We start from the raw sequence: 16,960 nt of genomic DNA, 5'->3' as shown, positions 1-16,960 counted from the left end.
CTCCCCAGTATCAAAGTCCCAGAGCCATGAGGCAGTCCTGCCCACCTCCTTCCCTCTGCACGGCAGGGAATAGCTGCTCTTTGATATCACACAGTAGGTCCTTTCAGTCTACTTACTGCAGCTGAACTCAGCCACTCAAGGGTATCCTCTGCCCTTCAGCCAGATCTCATCAGTCCCTTCCACCTATTCACCCTGCGGGCAACACCTGACTTCTCCACCCTGGCAAGTTGCCCACCACTCCTTTGTTTAAGATTCGCCTTCTTCAGGAACCTTCTCTCCACCCAGCCCAGCACTGAGCCTCCACAAAACCCATAGCGCCCAGTGCATGTGCCATTTGGAACCCTAGCCTCCTGTGGTCAGCCTCACCTTGCTTTCGGCTTTACATGGTGAATGTCCTCAGCTCACGGTATCTGTATTACACGTTGAGTCTCAGGGATGTCGATGTCGGCAAGGGCAAGACAATGGTGGATTCCTGTCCACTGCTCTGCCCAGTCCTATGCATGTGCATGGGTCACACAGTAGGTTCTCAATGCCTGCCAGCTACGGAGGCAGGATTTCCCTGAGTACTGAAGGCTGGCGTGGAGGGAAGAGGGGAGACAAGGTTGGAGGATCTATACCAAATGGTATGACGCTGGAGGAGAGGGGCTGGATGGTTCTGTTTGGTTACAAGCAGAGAAAGGCAACATGGACTGGAGGTACCTGGACGAGTGCCGGGGAGGCACAGCTCAGGCTATTCCCAAGGCCCTCCAGACCTACCACTCACATGGGCCAGCCCCTCCTGAAGGACCTGGGGAGCCAAGATGGGGAATGCAAGGCACCTTCTCCACCCTCCTTCAAAGTCTCTCTGACCTGCAGCCCTTGGCCTTTTCCTGCTCCAGAGGAACTGACCTCTGCTTCCCAGCATTTAGGGGAAGTGGCACAGCAAAGCTTTCTGGGGTTTGCCCTTCCAAAGAAGCAAGCTCCAGACTGCGAGCACTCAGACTCCTAACCTCTGAGGCGACACTACACAAAGCTCACGTCTGCCTTCCTGGCCATGCAACCCTGGGGCAAGTTACCTCACTGTCCTGGGTTTCAGTTTCCTCCTTGGAGAGAGAGAGAAAACACCAAACTCCACCTTGTCTCTTACCAAGAGGTTTTAAAAACTGCATGCTTTTCTATCCTGTGAAACTTAAAATAATATGATTCAGAAAGACACGACCTTGGAAAAGGCTCAGAATCCCCAGCTAGCTGGCAGGGGCAGGCATATTTCCCCAGGTGGCCTTAACCTCTCCCATGATGATTCCCAGCAGGCACTGGAGAGAACAGACAGACTTCTGGCCACTTAGATTCCAAGACATGTCAAGCCAAAGGTGGCTGTGACCGTCCCAACAGACCAGACCACAGGAGAGGGAGACGCAGGTACCATGCGTCAGTTTTGGATCTAGGCACAGTTCGCTCACTTGACCATTAATCCTTGGCAGACTGACTCTTGAGTTTGGCCTTCTGTCACCCCCTGTGGCTCTCCTGGGCCATTCTCCCACAGTCCAGTCCAATAGAAGCTTGAGAGAAACAAATGAATTTTAGCAGGAGCCTGAGAGATGACTGGCTAGGAAGGGAAGAAGATATCACAGGCTGAGATAGTGAGACTCAAACGACAGTTTCATATCACACATTTCAATCAGAAAGAGATAAACTTGAGCTGTAGGAACCAGAAGGTTCCCTCCGCTTTGGGGGATTCAACGGGCTCCCAGCTGGGGAACCCCATGGAACACTGACTCCCACAAGGCTTTTCAGGTCATGTGAGCTAACTGAGTCACCCGAGTTGATCCCCACCTTAAGGCTAGGAGTCTCGGTCAGCACTGGACACCTAGAGGATGAGGTTATGGAATCCGAAAAGATGCTGATAGGAATGAGGGTGGTTGCCGTGGTCTACCCTCAGCCACCACAATGGTTACTGAAAACCCAAGTGCTGAAGTGGGTGATATCAGTAGCCACGGGGGGAAGCTGGGGAGAGAACAGGGAAGGGGCAAGTTTTCAACCCAAATTCCCCAAAGTTCTGACAAATTACACTCCCCACGAAGTACCCTGCACTTAGCTAAAGCCCATTACGTAAGAGCCGAGGACACTGGGAAGAGCTTCTCCCTATACTTCTGCTGGGGAGTGGGGGCTGCCACTTCTACCGGGGACAAAGGATCCGGACGGACATGCGTACTTACGTGCGTACGTGTTTTGGGAGGTGGGCAGGCTCTTCAGGATTGCCCACTCATAAGCCAGAGTGGGCTGAATCCGAAGAGAAAGGTCACCTCTGTCTACAGAGACAGTGTCAGGTGAAGGTGACTGGCTGCTTTTCCTGTCCAACCTGAGCAGGTAGGAAGTGTGACCGAGGGAAAGCTCGGCGCTGTGGCCCTGCCCTGTCACCTGGCAGCTGGTTCCTGGCATGAGGCTGGGAGCGCTGGGTACTGACAAACTCTTGGATGCCTTCCTAACACAGCCACGGCTCGTGTAGCTTGAAGGAAGCACTATTTCTAGAGTCTCCTTGTCCCCCACACCTGCTCCTGCTGCCCTGCAAGGTGGGCGCCAAGCTCTCCTAAGCAGGCAGCCCTCCTGCTTATGGAAGCCTGTGGCTAATTGACATAGGGCTGCCCAACTTTCCACACAGCTTCTGCCTTGAGTGCCTTGACCCTGCCCACCACCCCACACTGCCCTCTGCCCACTGGAATGTGTTCATTTTCTAAGGATCTTCCAGAAGGGCGCCCTCCCCGCCCCCTAGACCCAATCTTGACCGGCAGTGCCTCAGCTCTGCACCAGATGACAGAACTTTGATGGTCGCCATGGTAGTGTCCTGGGTGGGACTCCTCACTGCCAGCCTTGTGTAAAGCATTTGGTTGAAGGCATTTGTTCTTGAGTCTGGCTTCTGTCACAAGCCCTTCTCTTTTGTCACAGGCTGGGATAAGGACAACTGGGCAATTAAGAGCTCCAAAGGAGGTGGCTCCGGCAGGTGCAGTCCTAACGTCCCGGGTGATGTAATCCCTCTGCTGCTATCTCTGTTTCACAAACCTGCAGAGCTGTTAGGACCACCAAGTATCGTTTACTCTCTGGCTAGGTGGGATAACTGGCCCAGGATGGTAAACTGTGCATTGCTGTACCAGTCTGGTATGGTTTTGTCTTGAGAGAGAATCTCATATAGCCCAGAGTGGCCTCAAGTAGCCAAGGCTGACCTCGATCTTTGGATCCTCCTGTCTCCACCTCCCAAGTGCTGGGGTTATAGATGTGTGCCATCACGCGTGATTTATGTGATACCAGGGGTCAAACCAGGGCTTTGTGCATGTTGGGCCAGCACTGCCATCTTGCATCATTGCAAGTTCCCAGTCCAGGACGCTATTATGCACTGGCACTTGCCGTGTCTCCGTCCATGAATGCAGAGCCCTTTTGAGTTAGAGGATTCCAACTTCATAGCAGGGACTGTACGGTTGTCCCCTGTTACATAGGTAAGAAAACTGATGCCTAGAGGATCCAAGAAACTTTCCAAGGGACACAAAGAAATCCAAGTCACAGCCAGGCCTATCTGTCTTGAAGCCTGAGATTTTCATTAGAGAGATTTTGCAATCTCAGTTCTAAGATGATCCCTGTCCCACAGTGGTTAAAGCTGGGCTGATGGGCCCCGGGCTCGCTTGCTCAGGGATTTATGCTCTCTGGCCCTTTCTCCTCCAGCTGGCGTCATGAAGTGCACACACTGCATACCAGAGATGGCCTTGGACCAGAATGGACTCAGGAATTGCTGCCTAGGCAAATATAGCAGGGACATACATGCATTTAGGAAGTGACGAGCTATCAGAGAGCAAAGATTTCTGACGCTCGGACAGGACCTTGTGAGGGCTAGACAATACCTCCAAACGCACCAAACACACACTGACCCAGGGAGCCTCTCTCTTACCAGGCTGTGTGGGAGATAGGGATGCTGGTTCATGAATCCGCAAGGCATCTGGCAATGGAGTGCCCTTTCTAGAAACAGCCTAGCATGTCGTTACGGCAGTGTCCGTTTCTTAGGCAGCACAGCCTGGAGGTCTGGGTCAGCATTTAGGTTGCTCCTCAGCCGAGCAAAGTTTAAGCACAAGACTTAGAAGCTCAACAGAGTCCACTCAAGACAGCAGAAAGCGTATAAAGCTTTGCCAAGTGGGTGAGATGGATCGGTGGGTGGGGCTGCTGGCCACCAAGTCTAACCATATGGGTTTCATCTCCAGGACTGACCCAGTAGAAGAGACCCACCTCCTGTGTGTGATCCTCCAAACTCCACATGCAAGCGATGCCATGAGTGCCCCCTGGTAGCCCCCTACCCCTAAGAAATAAGTGTAAGTTAAAACAAACAAACAAACAAACAAACAAAATTAAAGCTACCCTACCCTCACAATACAGCCCACATCTTAAAAGCTTGAATTCTCATACCAATTAGATACGAACCCTCTGGGTGTATAAGCAATTATCACAGTGCCTGAGACAAAGGAAATATTCAAATAACATGAAATAAACGAATGGGTGTATTAATGAGCACAGTAGGCCTCACCTTAATGAACAGTCCCTGTGGTACAGATCGCTGCCCTCCTTTTCTTTGGAAAAAGAACATTGAAGGGCTGGAAAGATGGCCCAGCAGTTAATAGCACTTGTTGCTCTTACAGAGGACCTGCGTTCAGTTTGCAGCACCCATAGGTCCATCAATGACTCCAGTGCTAGAGAACTGGATGCCTTCTTCTGGCCTCTGCACACACCAGGTATGTATGTGGTAGACATACATACATGAAGGCTAATACTGATATATATAAAATTAAATTTAAAAAAATCTATAAAAACATTTTAAGAAGCAAATTGATTCTTGTTCCTAATGCCAGGGTAACTGGATATTCATTCATTCTCATTTTCTTTCTCTCTCTCTCTCTCTCTCTCTCCCTCCTTCCATCCTTTCTTCCTTCCTTTCTTATAGTGCTGTGGGTAAAATCCAGGCTTTGAGCATGTCTCTCTTTCTCTCTCTTTTCCTCTCTTCCTTTCCTTCCTTTCTTTCTTTCTCTTTCTTTCTCTCTCTCTCTCTCCCTCCCTCCCTCCTTCTCTCTCTCTCTCTCTCTCTTTCCATCCTTTCTTCCTGACAGTGTTGGGGTGAAATCCAGGCTTTGAGCGTGTTAAGCAAGTGCTCCACCATAGAGCAGCCTCCTCAGCCCGCAGCACTAGATCTGAAACCCAGTATGTGAATTCCAGGTTCTCGCATACATACTTTCTGCTTACATACACAGTCTCTCAAATAATGGTTGCAGACACCCATGTTTTGGGGTACCCTTACCCAAATGGCTCTCCTGTACATCCCTTCTAGCTGACAGAAATAATTTTAAACATTTGTCCCACAAGCTGGGTGACCTGAGTTTGAACCTTGATTACCAGAATCTCCAGGAGGAAGGAGCAAACCAACTGTGGAAACTGGTCCTCTGACCTCCACAATAATGCCTGTTCTCTCCTCTCCTCTCCTCTCCTCTCCTCTCCTCTCCTCTCCTCTCCTCTCCTCTCCTCTCCTCTCCTCTCCTCTCCCTCTCCCTCTCCCTCACACACACACACACACACACACACACACACACACACACACACACACGGTAACAATAAAACATGCCTCCAACAGTTGATGCTGAAGAGGTTAGCTAAGAAGTCATAAGCACCTCTCCTCTCCTCTCTTCTCTCTCTCTCTCTCACACACACACACTCACACACACTCACACACACACACGGTAACAATAAAACATGCCTCCAACAGTTGATGCTGAAGAGGTTAGCTAAGTAGTCATAAGCACACCCTTGTGGTAACTCTTCTGGGTTTAGGGCTATCTATCTCATCTAAGGCTTTTAACTCACTGGCTGACAAGAAGTCAGTCAGATGTGTGTGTGTGTTGTGTGTGTGTGTGAGAGAGAGAGTGTGTGTGTGTGCGTGTGTGTGTGTGCGTGTGTGCGTGTGTGTGCGAGTGTGAGTGTGTGTGTGAGTGTGTGTGAGTGTGTGTGTGAGTGTGTGTGTGTGAGTGTGTGTGTGTGAGTGTGTGTGTGTGTGTGTGTGTGTGTGTGTGTGTGTGTGTGTGTGTGTGAGTGTGTGAAAGGCAGGATATCTCCCTGTTTCTCAGATGAGCCTCCAACTTGTAGACTCAAACGATTCTCCTGCCTCAGCCTGGCCATGAACCAGGGCCACAAGTGTGCAAGTTTCCAGCTCAAACTTTAAATAATGAACTCAGAACCGGAGGCTATAGCGAATGGTTGGTAGCTATCTCAACAGAAAAATCAAGGAGGCTGGGGCTCACAAATCACCTGGTGTAAACGAGCTGCCATCTTGGATGACGAGAGGAGGATTCGCTGGTGTGCAGTAAGGAGAAGTGCACAGCTGTGCTCTGAATAAGTGTGGTACCAAAGAGGAGGGCGAGGGACACACACGCACACTCACACACTCACACGTGTGCATATGCATATACGGTGGATGCACACATACATGCACATACACACTCACATGTGTACAAGCACACACACACACACATGTGCAAACGCACACATATACACTCACACGCGTGCACATGCATCTAGAGTGGATGAACACACACACACATTTGAGCACAAGGTGGAGGCAGAGATGGAGCCAAGGAAGGACAAGAGCAAGGCCCGTGCTGACCTTTGCTCCCAGTCCCAGCCTCAGCCTCCCCAGGCTGGGACTCACATCTCACTCTTGACTCTGCAAGATTCTCCCATAGCCTTTCAATAGTCTCTTGAGCAAATCGGAGGAATTCCCAGCCTTTAGTTACAGATCAAATGTACTGAAGCACTGCTTGGGAGGATAAAGATTTCTAAGGCTTAGTTTTCTCACTGAGAATCTGAGTGGATTGACAAGAGCTCAAAATCCCTTGCTTCCAAGCAAGGGGAAGAACCTTCCGTGTACCATGCCAATGCCAGGAAGGAAGCGAAGACGCGGGATGAAAGCTGAAGCAGGAGAAATTCTGTTGACTCATCTCCACACTCCCTGCCCTGGCTGCAGTCTTGGAAGGAAGCAATCCTGGAAAGCTGGAGGCAGCTTTGCTCAACATGGAAACTAGCAACCGGGACCCTGACATCACCAGTCTGCAGACGTCAGACCAGATGCGCCTGCCAGAACGTGCAGCTGATATGGTCTCCGAGATACAAGGAGACATATCAGGTACCAAAGGCTAAAGGGTCAAGGGGTTTCCAAAAAGGAACAGTGGCTGTTGCAGGCCCTGGCATAGCCTGCTGAATGGTAAAGCTACCAAAGCCGCTATGAGATCCCATTGACTGCTATGTGATTGCATTGGCCGATATGTGATCCCATTGACCAGAGGAGAATAGTCCTCCTACATGGGCTCTTTGTATTTGATCAAAAAGGTGCTTGTGACTTCTGCCCATATATATGATTCTCGAGGAGGGCTATCTTCAGCGTGGGAACACATCACCTTTCTTCTTCTTCTTCTTCTTCTTCTTCTTCTTCTTCTTCTTCTTCTTCTTCTTCTTCTTCTTCCTCTTCCTCTTCTCCTCCTCCTCCTCCTCTTCTTCTTCTTCTTCTTCCTCTTCCTCTTCCTCTTCCTCTCCTTCTTTTTAAAAAAGACCTACTTATTCTATTTATATGAGTACACTGTAGCTATCTTCAGACACACCAGAAGGGGGCATTGGATTCCATTAGAGATAGTTGTAAGCCACCATGTGGTTGCTGGAAATTGAACTCAGGACCTTTGGCAGAGCAGTCAGTGCTTTTAACTGCTGAGCCATCTCTCCAGCCCCACACCACCTCCTTGAGATCTTCTCAACTGATGCCTGCCTCCAAGTTCAAAGGGTCAATTTGATCACTACTGCCCCACTATCTGTGAACAGCAGGATCCGAGCAACATCGTTTGCCAAGGATGTTCAGGGAGACCAAGGACCATCATGACCAGTCCATGTCACTGATCTACATATCGTCAACACGGGATACCCACTCAGTGCTGAAGATCAGCGAACTCTTGGCCTTCCCCGGGGCCTTTTTGGAGGGAGAGAGCTCAGCTTTTGGATTCTAAGAGTCACCTAAACTCTTTGCCTATAACTTTAGCTACAGAATGATTAAAGTGCTTCCTCCCACAGGGGAATATTCCGTGATACTAGGAGAACTGTCCAACTCAATCTGGAGCCTGGGGCCTGGCCCTGACTGTTTATGGACTTGGAATCACCTTCCATGCAGGCGGCTTTAGATGGATGACAGCCACACTTGGTTGGTGCTGGCATGTCCACATCCCACATTATTACCTTGTGGCTGTAGTTAAGGTCACAGGGGACCTCTGACAAACAAGCAGAGCCAGAGGTTGCTGTGTATCTCCATGGACACTCCATTTGAGCAACTCCCAGCTAAGTGAAAGAGCACACAGGCAGAGGCCTGCACCCAATGGGAGGACTAGGGGGTGGTAGTCACCAGGGCTGCTGCCTGACAATGCCAGTGGAAATGTTGCAACATGCTCACCATGTCCCGGGTCAAAGGCATCACAACTGGGTCTTTGTTCCAGAGCTCAGAAGCCTCACCCACCACTCCTTCCAAAACCAGCTCACAGGATGCATACGCCTCACCTACAACCCCCAACAATCCAGCCTCCAGCTTCCCTGCCAGAGAATCACTTCCCAGGGTCTGAAGCCTGGTCATCTAACTTTCTCTCCTCTACCCTGTCTCTCTTGTTAACCTGGATGTCCATCCAAGCCATCCTGGTTTCGATGGACAGATGATGGACAGATGGCCACAGTATTCCAGATCCTTGTTCAAACACACATAGCTATCTCCACAAACCACCAGAACAATAGAAGAGCTACAGATAGTGAGGCTCTCACCATCTGACACCAAAGGCTCTGCTGAGTCCCCCAGCAGTTCAGACACAAGGTAGGGCTCAGGGGACTGTTTGTTCTGGCCTCTACTTCCAAGCAGCCACGAGGGTATCCTCCTGTTACAGAAGGAATAGGTAAGGCCCAGAGAAATGAAGGGTTCTGAAGTTACCCACCTATTGGTAGTAGCTACAATCTAAGCACAGTTGCTCCCTTATGCGGTCTCTGTGCTGGACTGGGCTGCTCAGATGGCAGGGGCAAGCAGGAAAGCAGGTATTCTCCACCACGCTGTTTCTAACACAGACCCACACCACCTTCCCCGAGTTCTTCCTTCACCGTAGGCAGGAGCCCATGGGTCATAGATATGGAACAGGAAGGAAAATGGCAAATGAATCCCTGGGGACTTTTTGTTGTTGTTTTTTGAGACAGGGCCTTACTATTTAGCCTCAGATAGCCTCAAACTCACTATATAGACCTGGCTAGCCTCAAAGTCACAGACACTGTCTGCCTCTGCCTCCTGAATGCTAGGATTAAAGGCAGGTGCCACCATACTCAGCCTGGACTCTTGGAACCACGTAGCAGGGCTCTTCTGTCATCCTGGCCAATGGCTGATTGACCCCAAAGATTCCAAGGCTCACTGCCTTCTGCTACTCAGCATCACACAGCAGTGGTGGTGTGACAGGGCACGTGTGGTAGCAGGAGAATCCCCAGGGAAGTGGCCTTGCATCCAAAAGCAAGCTCCAGCTCTTCCTAGAAGCAACCTCCCGAGTGAACAGGCCTTCCCTCCCCTGCTGCCTTTCCTTCTGTCCTGAGAGATCCCCCAGGAGGCCTCAGAGACTCACTCGGGACACAGCCAACCCCCAAAGCAATGTCAGCTTCCTTAGAGATAAGGGAGACAGGGCTGGTAGGACCACACCGTAAACTTACATAGGAAGGGAACCAGTGTGCTGTTGACTTGGAATCGAGATCTGACACCAGGTCACGTTCTGTCATGTGTGCAGTGTCACTGCCAACCACCCAGGCACAAGGACAGAGCCTGACTCTCATATGGACAATGACGACACCAGCCTCAGGAGGGGGAGTCTAGCCCTGTGCTCCAAAACGGATATCCACTGAGATTTCTTTAGGGTCTCTGCAGTTACCCAGAGGCTTTATCATTCAGAGGACTGTTTCTGACCTCAGGAGACTTGTTTCCGCTCCAGCTCTCTGTGCCTCAGTCATTCTATCTACAGAATGGACACAGTGACCCTTTGGATTGTGCTCCTTTCAAAATATTAGAAGGGAACAAAGACAGGCCTCCCTCTTGAAGGACCCTGGGGTACACCTATATACAGGGCCTGCCCCCAGCAAACTGAAACTGAAACCAAAATGATCCTGAATCTTTTTAAGTCCCACCGGGCAGGCTGTGGGCAAGTAGCAGAGGATGCTGTGGTTTCAAGGACCCTTTGACCCTCCCTGCAACACGTACAGACTAACTTTTCTCTCTCTGCCAAGTGTGCCTTTTCTTGCTGAAGGCATCAAGGGATTTTGATCCATTCTGCAAAAACCCTGGAGCTAGCAGATCCTGCCAAGCCATGGGCATGGTCTCTGTCAGCTCGTAATGACAAAGTGGCCTGCTGCAGGACCCCTCCTGGACCTGGCTTCATCCAGAGCCTGGGCCCTCTTCCCAAGTCCTGGTGGCTTCCAGCTCAGCAGGAGGTGGTCAAACTCACCACCCACTCACTGGCCAGACACTAGCCAACCTCCCACAGGGCCTGGCCCTTCCTCAGACATCTTGCTAGGGGTCTGGGGACTCTGGAACCCATTGTGATGTCATGCCTGCCCTCTCCACCAGCTGGCTGGGTCCTCCCACTCCTGCCTGGATCCTCGCCTGCAGACACACAGCTCAACCGGGGAAAGCTGTCATTGGGCACCTCTGAGCTAAAGCTACCATCTCTGGGCCTCAGATGGCACGGGGTCAGTCCCTAAATGAGGGACCAATGCCACCTTGGCCTTGCATTAGCACAAGCCAGCTAATTAGCCTCGAGCCAAGGAGACATTCTTCCACCACCAGGCAAACTGCTGGCCTGCAGCCCAAACCAACAGGGGAACTTCAGACTCCTCAGCCCTCTCCCTCTCCCTGCCAGATGGAAATAACGTATAGCTGCAGAGGTGGGGGGGAGGAGGAAAGGAACAAAAACCCAGCCGGGCCCAGGAGCCAGGCTGGAACCAGGAGTGGACACGCACTCACCGCTTTCGTTCTTCTCGATGACATCTACCACCTCCCCGGCCTGGAGGCTCAGCTCCGAGTTCTCTTGTTTCTTATAGTTGGACACCACCACGTACTGTTCCAGGATCATGGGCTCGGCGTTGGTGTCGGCACCTGGCGAGGGCAGAAAGCACGCGGTGAGCCAGCGGCCGGCTGTAGCCCCGCGGCCGGGGCGCCCTCTGTCCATCGCCCTCGAGGGAGGCTGCTCGGTCGCCAGCTCTGCACCGCGGAGCAGCCCGTAGCCGGGGCTCGCAGCTTGCCGGGCCCCAAGGACAGGCCATATAGCAAGGCCCCACACCGGCCCGCTGCACCGCGGGGACCGGGGGACATGGGGAGCCAGGGGCCGGGGGGGAGGAGAAGGGGGTGGAGAGAGGCAGAGACAGGCAGAGACGGAAGCCAAGGAAATTGAGGGAAAAGCCTGCTGCTGCGTGCGTGCGAAGAGTTAGTCACAGGCCGGCATGGGGGAGTCTGCAGAGAGGCCCGGGGCCTCCCATCTCTCCAGACTCTGGGGCTGGCCGGGGTGTGAGAGCGGGACCACAGGAGCACAGTGGGCGGCCCATGAAGGCTGAGGCCAGAGCACAGGGGCGAGAAAGAAGAGAGAGGGCTGGGAGGTCCAGGAGGCTGGCTGCCTCTACCCTAAGCCTGTAAACCAGGAGAGAAAAGGCAGCCGGGCTCCCCTTAGGAGGGAGAGAACTCCACAGCCGAGGTCCAGCAAAGAGTCAAGAGGCTTTGAGGCCGCCAATCACTAGGGCTTACTCGCAACCCTTAAATAGAAACACATGAGACCCATCGAATGAGGAGCTGGGGGTGGAGGCAGGGGATGGGAGGAGGGCCCAGACTGTTTACTTGAAACCCAAGAAGAAAGTCCCAGCGCCAGTGCTGGCAGAGCCGAGGGCCCCTCCCTCCCCACGCCAACTTTTCCTCAAGTTCGGCTCCATTCCTGTCCTGGCTCTCCAGGGGCCAGGCAGACAGCAGCTTTAGGCTTTCCAGGGGAGCCTTCCTGGGTCTCTCTGCCATCTCTGCCCGCAGAGGCTGCCCGGTTCCCCTTGTCTTTAAGTGCTGGGAAGTTTTAAAAGCCTTGGAGTCAAAGGCCAGGGTGTATGAGAGAGAGGGCCCGTGAGTCCTGCTTCCAGGAGCAAGGCAGTTCTTTGTCCTGTTTGGCCACTGTATCGGTGTGACATTCATTAAACAAGCACCAGGCTGGCCAATGGACAGGCTGGGTGACATCTCGGCTTAAAGGGTATATGGCTGGATGTGCCATCAAATCTTTTCTGCTCTTCAAGTGATACTGTGGACACTCCCAAAGACAGTATGCCCTGCTAGCCTTATACAAGTCCACAAGCCAGAAAATGACCAATCACTTCTTTCAGGAAGCCTTCCCAGACGCTCCACCCCCGAGGGAATTCCTAGTACATTTCTTACAACCATATAGTTGCCAGTCAGTCTGGAATTCCCACAGTAGTGGCTGAGGCAGGAGAATCAGGAGTTCAACATCAGCCCGGGTTGCCAGTCAAGAAACCTGTCTCAGAAACCAAAACAAATGCAAACCTCTACCAACGGTCAGGAAGGTTGGGGCTTAACACCACTAGTGTGGCCATAGAAATGGCCCAGCGTTTCCAGTCTCTTGTGGTGCCTCACCCCTCGGACACACCCCTCCCTCTGCATGACTGAGTCTGACTCACATGCCAGGCAGGTATGGCTTCAGTCCACCTCGAGACGGCCCTTCTCTTCCCATTTACCTCATAAATTAATGAGAGGCTCAGAGAGGAGCTGAAGAGGCGCATGTAGTTCCCACAGCTCATATAGAGACAGCCGAAACACTCACTCACGGCCTTTCCGAAGGTTCAAGTCAGCCTCTCTTCTAATCACAGAATTCTGGTCTGTTTACACACACACACACACACTGTCCTTCTGACACAATGACCCTTTGCTTAGACATGTCACAGGAGCCTTTAATCCTCAAACTCTCATGCCCAGGCTTCAGAGAGCCAGCTTTAACGGGTGGGGCCTCAGCATGAGTCACTTTGCATAGCCCATCTTGTCCCACGGTTCAGATATGCAGCCAAAGTGAGAGGCACTGTTTAGACCTCTGTGTCCTTTGTGAAGAAGGGTCTTTCAGGGTCTGTGGCCAGAAGATGCTAGGAAATCAAGAGGCTCTCCTGGGAGAGCCTCCCATGGGCCTGGTACTTTTCTCTCACAGATGTGGGGCTTTGCAGCCACAGCTGGGCCCTTTGGAGACTCAGAAGCTGAGGTACCCCACGAGTGCACGCAGGCAAGCCCCAGGCAGCCCCCTGCGAAGCCAGAATTGAATTTCAGGCAGGAGCACAACCAACAGCTGGGCAGACGGGCAGCCCCGCCTCTGTACACACAGTCGGCAACTTCTGCACCAGCTAGCAACAGACTGGGCATTGGGCTGACAGGCGCCACCCCCTGTCACCCTCTCAACTGTGCCCTAGGGGATATAAGTGCTTGTCAATGCAAGTGTAGCACAACTAAAAAGCAGCCAGACACCGAGAGGAGAGGACCTTAAGTGTGAAAAAATGAGGGAGAATACAAGATCCAAATGGGGGCGTGGGGGCCAGCGGCAGGAGTTCTGTAGCAGTTGAGAGCTTCCAAGTCCCGGCAGCGCCACTCACGCAAGTCCTCATCAGGGCCTCTTGGGGTCAGTCCACACTCAGCACCCAACTGCAGCACAGTTCCCACAGTAGGCTCCACACAGCCTCGTGTTGCACGTGTGCAACGTGAATGTCACGAGAGGAAGCAGCCTCCTCAGCTGGGACAGACAGTACCCGAGTCTATGCCACTGAGCACATTCTTAATTCCTGCGGCACACGTGGCCTACAGGTGCCGCTGACTCTTAGTCTCTAAGAAGGACCCTGCCCCACCTGCATCCCCAGACACCTGGCACACAGGTGGCACCAGGTGAACACTGGAGTTTGGGATTCTTACAGACCCATGCTGTCACCTCTGTTGACTAGCCCGGGCATCCATCAGTGGTAGACACTGAGTGTGTAACAGACGTACTTCCAGATAGACGCTGCGACTATGTGTCCGTCTGGATAAAGCAGGAAGGGCCTTAGATCCCAAACAGGGGGACAATAAGTGACCAGGAAGCGGGGAAAGGGACAAGAAGCTGGGGCAATGAGGAACAAGCAGCCCTGGGATCGAGGCCAGATGGCAGACAGGGATGTGAGGACAAAGAAGAGGTGCCAGCAAGGGGACAGATATCAGCTCATTTTGATCCAAGCCAAGAAAAATTTGAGGCAAGATTTCAAAGCAGAGGAAAAATCTACACACTCACGGGCCTCATCCACAGTCTGCCTGGAAAACTGGCTAGATCCTCTAAAGGCTAGGCTAGCATTCTGGGACTCAGGAAGGTAAATTGAAGAAAACTTTCTCCAGGGTCACACAGCATGGGCAGGCAAGCTGTCACTCTTCTTGGGAGACAGCTGCACTAGCTGTGGGGCTCTCTCGCGCTCTCTCTCTCTCTCTCTCCCTCCCTCCCTCCCTCCCTCCCTCCTTTTCACCCCCAGTGCCAACAGGCTCCCAGCTCTCCCCTCTTCGGGCATCTACCTCTTGGGGTGCTGCTGCGCAGCGGTGATAGCAGGCACTAAGATGAGAAAAGGCTTGGTGGTGGGCGGTGATGTCATCTGTAGCAGCAGCCCTGGATCCCCTCCAAGGCAGGCAAGGCCTGGAAAATTGGGATCTGGAGGCGTCTGCCTGATGGAGGGGGAGGGAGCCCCTTGTGCTCAGATGAGGTTTTGGCTCTGCTCAGAGGGGTGGGCCCTTCTAGAGAGCACTGCCTCTCCTCTGTTAGAAGGGGCCTTTGCACAAGACGTGGGTCCTTATGCTTTAGTAGAGTCCTTGGCTCAGCCTACCTAAGGGTCTCTACCCTACCCCAGCCTCAACACCTGTATTCCTCCGATTACCATCTGAATAGAAATTTGGGGGAGGGGGGATTGTTGTCAACTTAGGCTTCTACAGCAGACCTTTGCCAAGTCGTTTCCTGGCTTCCACACCCTCAAAGGCTCCTCATGACTTAGAGAATAAGGGGCAAATTCAAACCCAGTCTTTCTTGTGATTGGTGCTCCCCTGGTCCTCTGACACTCCTCCACCATTCCATGTAGCATCCATTATTCAGCACATGAACTGAGCACCCACGATGCCCCCATGTGCATTCTTCCTAAGCCTTTCCTGTAGGCCCTACTGTCGCCCTACATGCTTTCCCATCTCAAGTCTACCTAAGCATCTCCTGCCTCTTAGGAAGCTCCCTGAGCACACCAGGCACGTAGCATCTCTCGTTCTCTCTCAGGCTCTTGGGTGGGAATGGCTCTCCAACTAGACCATGTGCTTCAGACTAGTCACCTCTGATGCTGGTGCCATAGGACATGACCCAGACACAGCCATCACCCAACATTCCCGAACACAAACTTAGCATAAGTGTCAGAGGCTCTGGGGTGCAGTTCTGCCTTGCCCTTGCTTGCTCTGTGACCTTTACCCTTCCTGAGTTTAGGGTCCTCATCTGTAAACAGGAACAGGAGAAGGTCTGCGAAGGCACTGAAGTGACAGGGGCGAGAGCCCTGTGTAAAGCACAAACAGCTGTTCAGAGAGCAGAGGCTACGGGAGCCTTGGGAGGAACTAAAAGCCTCCCTACCAGAAGCAGCTCATGGAAAAAGGTACAGCACCAGGAGGGTGGAGAGGGTTAAACACATTTCTCTCCAATATGCCTCTCCTAGACCCACCTCCAGGCAGGCATGGGCCTACCAGCTGCAGAGAGCCAGCTCAGAGCCTCCCGAGCCACTGCGGGTTGGATGCCAGGCTAAGCAGACCCAGGACCCCTACCCATTGAGATCTCTGGCACTAGCCCGTCACCTCTGAGTTTCCTGTCTAAGAGAATTCCCCCAACATTCCAGCAGAGAAACCAAAGCTAGGACACTGTAGCCTTGGACTCAGTTGGCTGTCCCTGCACTCTAGGGTGGGGACTAGGGGGGGGGGGGACTGCCTCTGGGTCCAGAGAGTTGGACTCATCTCTGGAAGCCAGGCCTTATGGGAGCTCTACCACAGGTTCTCCATAACACTTCCCACCCTGGGCATCCCACCAAGACCCAACGGTCCCTCACGGCCAGTTCCTCCCAGGCTGCACTGGGCCTGCTGGCCTCCCAGCTATACGTCTGGTGAATAGAATGTATTGCTGTGGGCCAAGTGCGCTCTGGCTCACTGGCGTGATCAGAGGGGAAAGAGGGACAGGAGCCCAGTGACTAGCTCAGGCCCAGGCCAGCGTCATAGGGAACAGTATGGGACAACCAGGAGGGAAGGGGGTCCTCCCCCACTGCCTTCCTTCTCTCCTGGCCTCTCTTCCAGGAGGCTCAGCAGCTTCCATGCCAACAGCGGCCAGCGATGGGAGGCAGGCCTGGGGGGTGGAGCTTGAACTTTGACCCAGCAACTGGCCCAAGACTCCTTCTTACCCTAACCATCTACCATACCTCCCCATCCCCTTCAGCCGGAATATTTGCTCTTCAAAGGGAAGGCTCCTGTTGAAGACCCTCGTGGAATGCCACCCCTCTTCCACCATGGACTCCAAGCACCATAGCCAAGGCTAAACTGACTCTCCACCCAGATGGACCAGATACAGGCTAAGTCCCTGGGCACCTCACCGGGCAGCTAGAGGCCTTGAGGTGATTCCAAGGTCTGGACTACTAGGAAATGGGGGCTGTGGTCCAACTCGTCACACTCACAGAAAGGTCCCTCCTGTACTCCAGATCTGTTGCTCCCCAGAGAGATCTCTGGAAGGTAGGTTTTGGTTATCAGGGTCTGAGTACCTCAGGTTAGAGACGGCTGTCTCTGGCTACTCTCCTGGAAAGGTCACTGTGATAAGGC

At 52.7% G+C, this 16,960-nt stretch overlaps 1 protein-coding gene across 7 annotated transcripts in view; it reads right to left on the bottom strand.

Annotated features, from left to right (window-relative positions):
* Positions 1–16,960, bottom strand: part of Sh3pxd2a (SH3 and PX domains 2A) — a 202,969-nt gene that overhangs the window by 43,379 nt on the left and 142,630 nt on the right. For all 7 annotated transcript variants that reach the window (XM_029472597.2, XM_085833856.1, XM_021151843.3 and 4 more), the window contains one exon: positions 11,066–11,197. In XM_029472597.2, coding sequence (XP_029328457.1) covers positions 11,066–11,197 — 132 coding nt within the window. The remainder of the gene's footprint in view (positions 1–11,065; positions 11,198–16,960) is intronic.

The sequence above is a fragment of the Mus caroli genome, unplaced genomic scaffold (genome assembly GCF_978045245.1).
Source record: "Mus caroli unplaced genomic scaffold, Mus_caroli_1 scaffold_20, whole genome shotgun sequence".
In the NCBI taxonomy this organism is placed as follows: domain Eukaryota; kingdom Metazoa; phylum Chordata; class Mammalia; order Rodentia; family Muridae; genus Mus; species Mus caroli.
Note: the sequence above shows the minus strand (reverse complement) of the source record. Positions and strands in the feature narration are given on the sequence as shown.